Source organism: Rattus norvegicus, chromosome 6 (assembly GCF_021556685.1).
Source record: "Rattus norvegicus strain SHRSP/BbbUtx chromosome 6, alternate assembly SHRSP_T2T, whole genome shotgun sequence".
Classification (NCBI taxonomy): Eukaryota; Metazoa; Chordata; class Mammalia; order Rodentia; family Muridae; genus Rattus; species Rattus norvegicus.
In genome coordinates, this window is record NC_141539.1 from 32,082,658 (window position 1) to 32,090,000 (window position 7,343).

Sequence of the window (7,343 nt, forward strand, 5' to 3'; positions counted from 1 at the left end):
TCCTTTCATGTTGCCCAAATTTGAATGCACCTTCTGTTCCTACAGGGACTCAGATTGGTGGTATAAAGTACCCTTCTGTATCCTGTAGGCCATCTACTGAAGGAGGGTGGGTCTATGATTCTCCATCTCTGTAGCCACACCCCATACAGTACTCCGGATCTGGCTCTAACACTTGGTGAGCACTTTCTATGTGTCAATAATAATTATCATCTGCATCGACCAGAGAATCCTTGCAATGGTCCTGAAACTATTGTCCCCTTGAAGAGGTAAGGGCAAAAAAGCATCCCAAAGGTTGTGTAGCTTGCTCCAGGTCACATAGTAAGCACGTGGCAGATCTGGGATTCCGTCCCAGGCATCGTGACTCCCTGAGTCAACACCTCAAGGCCGCTTTTGGCCTGCCTTTCTGTTTGTTGTTTTGGAGGTGATGGTTCTTAGCCAGGGCATCAAAAGAACCTGTTTGCCAACTCAGGGGCAGAAGGTGGAATGCTGGTCACCATGGTAACAGAATCAACGGACTGCACCAGCTGCTGAGCCCTTGGGGGTTGAAGTCCTACTGCTGGCAGGAGGAGGCTGGGTTGGCATGGGACAGTGTTTGAGGTACCAGATGCAGTGGGAGGACCTGGAAGAGTACCAGGTGGGTAGTCAGGTCACAGATTCGGGACAGAACTAGGAGCTTCCCAGGGTGGGGGGGACAGAGAAGAAACTGGCAGTGATATCTCTTGCCTTTGCTGTACTTTTATCCACATTTTTAGACATTGTTTAAACCTCCTCACCCCGTATCTCCTGTCCCAGAGCCCAGGGTTTTAGCTTTGGCTCAGATTGACTCTGTTAGTCTGGACCACTTTGCCTTTTCCCCATGACATGGCCAGGGGAGTAGTGGCATCATCCTGCTCTTTGCTGCCACCACAGGCTGGCTCCTGTGGCTTCAGTGTCATCACCTACCTCGTCCATGTCCACGGTACAATGAGAGAGCACCCCTGCCCTCTCTGAGGCTTTATGCTCTTTCATGGGCTGGGGGGAGGGTACTGGATTGAATGGCAGTCTTCTCTCTGATTTGTTGCAGGCTCTGACCTTCTTGACGAGAAACGAGATTCTGTGGTGAGTAAAGACCCTGGTCCTTCTTTCCCTTTCTCTGAGCTGGGCTCTTTCCTGCCATGGTTTCACCCTGGCCCTGGGGTGTAATCCCTTCTCAGAACCACACAGCCCCAAAGCAGCACCTGGGATGAACAGGAAGTCGTGAGAGTCCACGGGAGCAGGAGGAGACATCAGACTCAGGCTCCAGTGCTGTTGCTACCACCGAGGTTCTTCCTAGATGTTGGGATTTCTTTAGGGCAGTGAGGAAAATGAAGAAAGGCTTAGAGAGTGCAGGGTGAGCCTGTTGAAGCCATTCACTGGTCTGGTGAAGCTAGAAGCAGCATGGACACTCATTTGGCTACCTGTCCCCCTCCTTCCTGCCTCCACCCCCATGGCTTCCTTCCAGGGCTCATCGTATCTGTGCCAGATACAATGGGAACAGAGAATGTATTCTCAAGTAGGATTCTGCCATGTGGGGAATGCCTTGGTCAAAGTCCTATTCATCCAGAATGGAATCGTGACAAATGGCTTGATAGGGCATGGAATGGGATGATCAAGGTAGATGTATTATTTGTAGTCAGGCGCTCAACAAAGTTGTATGGTATATAAATGAGCATTCCAGGACACTTCTGGAAGAAGACAGTGAAGATGGGAATGAGGAGACCATTTAGATGCTGTCCTGGATGGACACACACACACCACACACACACACATGCACACACACACACACACACACGCACACACACACACACAGGCACACACACAGGCACACACACACAGGCACACACACACATGCACACACATGCACACACATGCACACACACATGCACACACACACGCACACACGCACACACACGCACACACACACGCACACACACACACACATGCACACACACACACCACCCCTTGTCCTCACTGGCTCTTCTTGAACTGAGCATTCTGAAACATCACAAGCGCTAGACTCTCCAGGCACAACAGGGGTAGCTACGCGACAAAGAGCTATGGAGACCAGGAATGGTCTTGAGGATTCGATACCTTTCCTTTTAAAAATACTACTTATTTACTGGGAGTTGAAGCTAGGATTTTATACGTGCTAGCCAAGAACACTACCACTGAGTCACACTCTGAACTCACTGTTTCACATAGAGGGGAAAAATGACAAGATTCCAAGTGAGCTGTTGCCTACCACGTACCTCATCCCTACTGATATGTTCTAAGACGTAATATATGCATAAATCATAAAACAAGAGGAAAAGAAGCAACGGCGAAATATGACTGGAAAATCCTAACAGGACGCAAGTTCTAAATGTGAAGCAAATGTCTGCATTCTTTCCACGGGCCCTTCCTCTTGACTCAGCTCCTGCTCGGGCCCAGTGTATCATCCAGACTCCTGAGAGAACGGTCCACGCACGCACCTTCATGAATCCCTCACCCACTTACATCACTCCTTGCTTCCTGGGACTAAATCCTGTTCATTTTGTTTTGTACCTGTGTCTTTTTTTAAGTTGTGCTCTTTGCCAGTATTATATGAAGCACATAGAAAGCCACTGTGATTTAATACCAGACCCTGTTGTGGATACATAGTCTGTCGGGTGGTTGTGAGGATGTTTGTGAGGCCTCAGGGAGAGAGAATACAGATGGCACCCATCTTTTCCCCCTATTTTCCTGCGCTCTGGGTTAGCCTCCTGAGAACGAGGTTCTTGGAAGCAAGTCATCCTTAGGGCCCCCCTCCCGAACCTGAACTGACCACCCGGGTCTTGAGGTGACAGCGGTTCACATCCTCTTCCCAGCCTGCTTCCATCTCCATCAAAGGTGTGTATTGTGGCTTGAATATAAATGTGCCAGCAGCAGGCTCGTGTGTTTGAACACTCGACCTCCCGCTGCTGACACTGATGCTATTTCAGGAGGTTATGGAACCTTTAGGGGGTGGGGCCTCACCGACAAATGGGGGACTGTAGGGTTATGGAAACTTCTGTTTCCAGACCTCTTTGCTTCCTGATCCACTAGGATTTAATAGGCCATCCCGTAAGTCCCCAGGGCTACAGATCCAACATCCCAGCTGCCCCAGTCACCCTGTTTGTCTTCACCACGGAGGGCTGTACCCCTTTGAAACATGACCCAAACAAACCCTTCCTCTCATAAGTTATTTCTGTTAGGCGTTCTGTTGGAGCAACAAGAAAAGCAACTAATACAGCGTCTTTATGTAACTGGCCTGGCAGAAATGAAGATATTCTAATGAGACGCCTGTGTCTCAATCTAGCAGACTGTTCAAACAATGGGTCCCAAAGAATGGGAATTTTCTCCAGGAGTCTCAGAGAGAAGGAAAGGATACAGGCCATCAGGGGAAGTTGTCTCCATGAAAGAGGTTGCACACAGTTCTAACCATTTGTCAAACCACCTTACAGGATGAGACTGAATCCCAGATAATGATAGGTCAGAGATAGGCAGGACCCCGCCTTGTCCGGTACTGCCTAGACACATGTATGTTCACATCCCCGGCTCTCTATCTGAACTTTAACCTCGCTGAAAATGACTTAGAGAGTGGCTGGATCCCTTTGTCCCTCTTCTTAATATGGTCATGTTGAATAAAACCTTTTCTGCCTTCCACTGTCGATTTGGTTCTTTTAATTGGCTTACGAAGGGTGGTGGGTGGCCAAACCTGGCTTGGAGCATAGTATGTGCTGGCTTAGTTTGATAATGCTTCCCCATGGAAAAGGTGTAACTTCAGTTTTCCAAGTGTTGCTAGGGAAAGCTATGCATCAGATCAAACCTGTCCCACAAGCTTCCCTTGAAGCTCTTTCAGGCCCACCCTGGCTGATGGCTCCATTCCTGAGCACAAGGAGACGTGCCTCACTCTGGGTAGCTCCTGCCAACAGGCTTCTACCTTTGGGCCCATGGAGAAAAGGAATAGGTTAGGTAGCGGGCGTTGGGTACCCTGCCTAATGAAGATATAGTGGAGGATGTGGTGCCTCAGCTCCTACTTTGCATATTTATCTCTAGACTTGCACACCTTCAGATAAGATGGACAAGAGCAGGAGGACAGGAGTAGGGGGACAGAAACTCCAACATGCCAGGGTGGTACTGGGGAAGGTCCTTCAGACACCCCAGCCGGAGGAAGTCATAGGCTGAGGAACAGCTGAAGCTATGGGTGAGAACCTCAGATGATCAAGGTGCTCAATGGCTGTGGTTCAAAATGAAGGCATCATGTTGGCTTGGCCATTGTACTTGCACCATGATGGCGTAGGAAACCAGTGCTGATTCACCCACCTGCAGGATGCTGTCTTGGGTGGCTGGAGCCTCCATAGAGAACCTTAGAAGTGTGATGTTCAAGATTACAAGATTAAATCAGGAAAGCAAGGCCCAGGGAGCTTCCAGTCAACATGGGGAACAATGAGTATCACTCATGTCTGTCCCTACTTCCAAAGGAAGAGTAAAGGCATGTTTTCTGTTGTGTTTTGAAGGAGAGAGAAACCCGCAAGCACAAAAAGAAAGCCGTAGATGAGAAAGACCAAGAGATACATGAGAAGTACCATGGAGATAGGATCCTAAAACAGACTCAGCTGAGCCCATTCTGCAGGACCTGCAATGACAGATTCAAAACCCAGAAAGGCCCAGGGAGCTTAGAATGACAGAGTCAGGCAAGAACACGAAGGGAAACTGAGGGTCTCAGGTGAGCTTACCTCTTGTCTATGATTCACTTGGCATCCATCCCACCCTGTTCCAGTGTGAGAGGAGCTCACAGTCTGGGTAAGAGTCACAGCCAAGCACCATGAAGAACAAGGGATCTTACATTGAACCTCCAAAGCCTTGCTGTAGTCTGACATGGAGAACCTCTACAAGTCAACAGGGAACAAAAGAGCCTCACACCGTCATGACATTTCAGAATGTAGAGACAACAAGAAGACCTTCCACAGGGGGAGGAAAGGGAAAAATGATGCAGAGTGGGTGTGGTATCAGAACATGAGAAGACAGTCCTTTACAAAATTCATAGGAAAGACGTTCCCAATCTAGAACAAAATTCCTAGCTAGTCTATCAACCATGAATGGAAGTGGGATAGCAATATTTTTACTTGCAATTCAATAAAGGGTATACACATATCTGAGACGGCTTTTTGAGGATTTGCTCAGCTAAAATTAGTGATTAAACAGTAAAGGCCCAGGATCCAGAGAAGAAAAGATCCTACCGAATGGATGGAGAAGTTAATCACAAGGATGGTAATGAGAAAAATCTCAAGCAGGACAAGGGAAACAGGCCTGGAGAGCAGCCAGCTCTTTAGAGCGCTGTAGAAAGTTTGGTGGATGAACTAATGACAGACATACTGTAGTCTAAGAAAAAGAAAACAAGGCAATGGTTAACTCTGGGAAAAACAAAAGGCTTGCGAGGAAAAGAATGTAATGTTACACAAGGGAAACCATCTGTGAGCAATGCTTGAATAATAAATAAAATATAACAGTAATACGGTAAACACAGAATATCGATTCAGGCAAATTGTTTTAAATTGGGATGTTGGGGAAGGAGACGTATATAGAGAAATAAATCCTCCTCTTAATAGGAGCATGTCACAAGATAATGTCTATAATGAAACGGCACTGACAAGTTGGTAGCATTAGCACGGTACTTAGAAGTGTTGTATAAATATTAAGAAGTAAACCAAGAGAAACAATAAGGTGTTTGTAAAATGCCTCTGGAGAACAGTGGGTAAGTGTGGGGCACGGGATATAAGTCACCCAGTCTGTAGGCTTTATAGCGCTTGTGTTTTTAGCTTGTCATAGTGTCTAGCTTTGGAAAATGACACTGAGAGCTAGAAGATGCTGCTGGCTTCTGAAGTAAGATGATTGCACACATGGATGTGTGAGCACAATGCCTGGAAAGGTGCAACGCATGCTGCAAATGGACCAGCTCCTCGGGGGCAAACGGGGTCTGGGACATGTCCATGTTAGGGGTGCATCATGGACCAAGGAAGAAAAAAGCTTAGACATTGATTCATGGTGTGGGCTCAGAAAGTCCCTAGCTTACAATGTCTAGGGGAGACTGGGCCATTGTGAGCTCCTAGTGTCAAGCTGGACCAGACCAAGTGCTGGTCACTTTTGAGCAGCTTTTCTTAAGGGGCCTCAACAATGGCCCAGCTGAGTGGTGGTGGTCCACTGATACAAACCATGAAGAAAACGGGGGTAGGGTGGGGATGAACAGTGAGTATAAGGTGTCTCACCCTCTTGCACCTAGAGGCCGGGTCACCAGATCCTCATATACTGTGACTGGAGACTGGGTCAGCCTGGCAAGGCTGAGCCCTTTGGATGAATCCATGATACGCTGGAGTCTCTGGGTTAAGGATGGGTCTGTTGACATGCTGTTCCCAGACCACGCTCAGGTTGATCCTTCCTTCCTACCTTCCTTCCTCCCTCCCTCCCTCCCTTCCTTCCTTCCTTCCTTCCTTCCTTCCTTCCTTCCTTCCTTCCTCCCTTCCTCCCTTCCTCCCTTCCTCCCTTCCTCCCTTCTTTCCTTCTTTCCTTCCTTCCTTCCTTCCTCCCTTCCTTCCTTCCTTCCTTCTTTCCTTCCTTCCTCCCTTCCTTCCTTCCTTCCTTCTTTCCTTCTTTCCTCCCTCCCTTCCTTCCTTCTTTCCTTCCTTCTTTCCTTCCTTCTTTCCTTCCTTCCTTCTTTCCTTCCTTCTTTCCTTCTTTCCTTCCTTCCTTCCTTCTTTCCTTCCTTCTTTCCTTCTTTCCTTCCTTCCTCCCTCCCTTCCTCCCTTCCTTCCTTCCTTCTTTCCTTCCTTCCTTCTTTCCTTCTTTCCTTCCTTCTTTCCTTCCTTCTTTCCTTCCTTCTTTCCTTCTTTCCTTCCTTCCTTCCTTCTTTCCTTCCTTCCTTCCTTCCTTCTTTCCTTCTTCCCTTCCTTCCTCCCTCCCTTCCTCCCTCCCTTCCTCCCTTCCTTCTTTCCTTCTTTCCCTCCTTCCTTCCTTCCTTATTTCCTTCTTTCCTTCTTTCCTTCCTTCCTTCCTTCTTTCCTTCTCTCCTTCTTCCTTCCTTCCTTCCTTCTTTCCTTCCTTCCTTCTGTCCTTCCTTCCTTCCTTCTTTCCTTCCTTCCTTCCTTCCTTCCTTCCTTCTGTCCTTCCTTCCTTCCTTCCTTCTTTCCTTCCTTCCTTCCTCCCTCCCTCCCTTCCTTCCTTCCTTCCCTCCTTCCTTCTTGTTGGGAGTCTGACACAGATAAGTAGATGCTCTGCCAAGCCTCTCATGAAGCCTCTTTTTTCTCAGCATCCTGGAGACTCCCCAGACT

General features: G+C 48.0%; 1 protein-coding gene across 2 annotated transcripts in view; it reads left to right on the plus strand.

The window, feature by feature from the left end:
- The first annotated feature begins 528 nt into the window (after nt 1–528).
- The window catches only part of Cib4 (calcium and integrin binding family member 4), a 60,846-nt gene continuing 54,031 nt past the window's right edge, over nt 529–7,343 (plus strand). The window contains exons 1-2 of one of the 2 annotated variants that reach the window (XM_087554730.1): nt 529–597; nt 1,064–1,098. Coding sequence is in view for 1 of the 2 variants with exons in the window: in NM_001446936.1 (NP_001433865.1) it covers nt 581–634; nt 1,064–1,098 (89 nt within the window). In the remaining variant the exon portion in view is untranslated. Of the gene's footprint in view, nt 635–1,063; nt 1,099–7,343 lie in introns of both variants that reach the window. The other variant, NM_001446936.1, reaches the window with a different exon arrangement.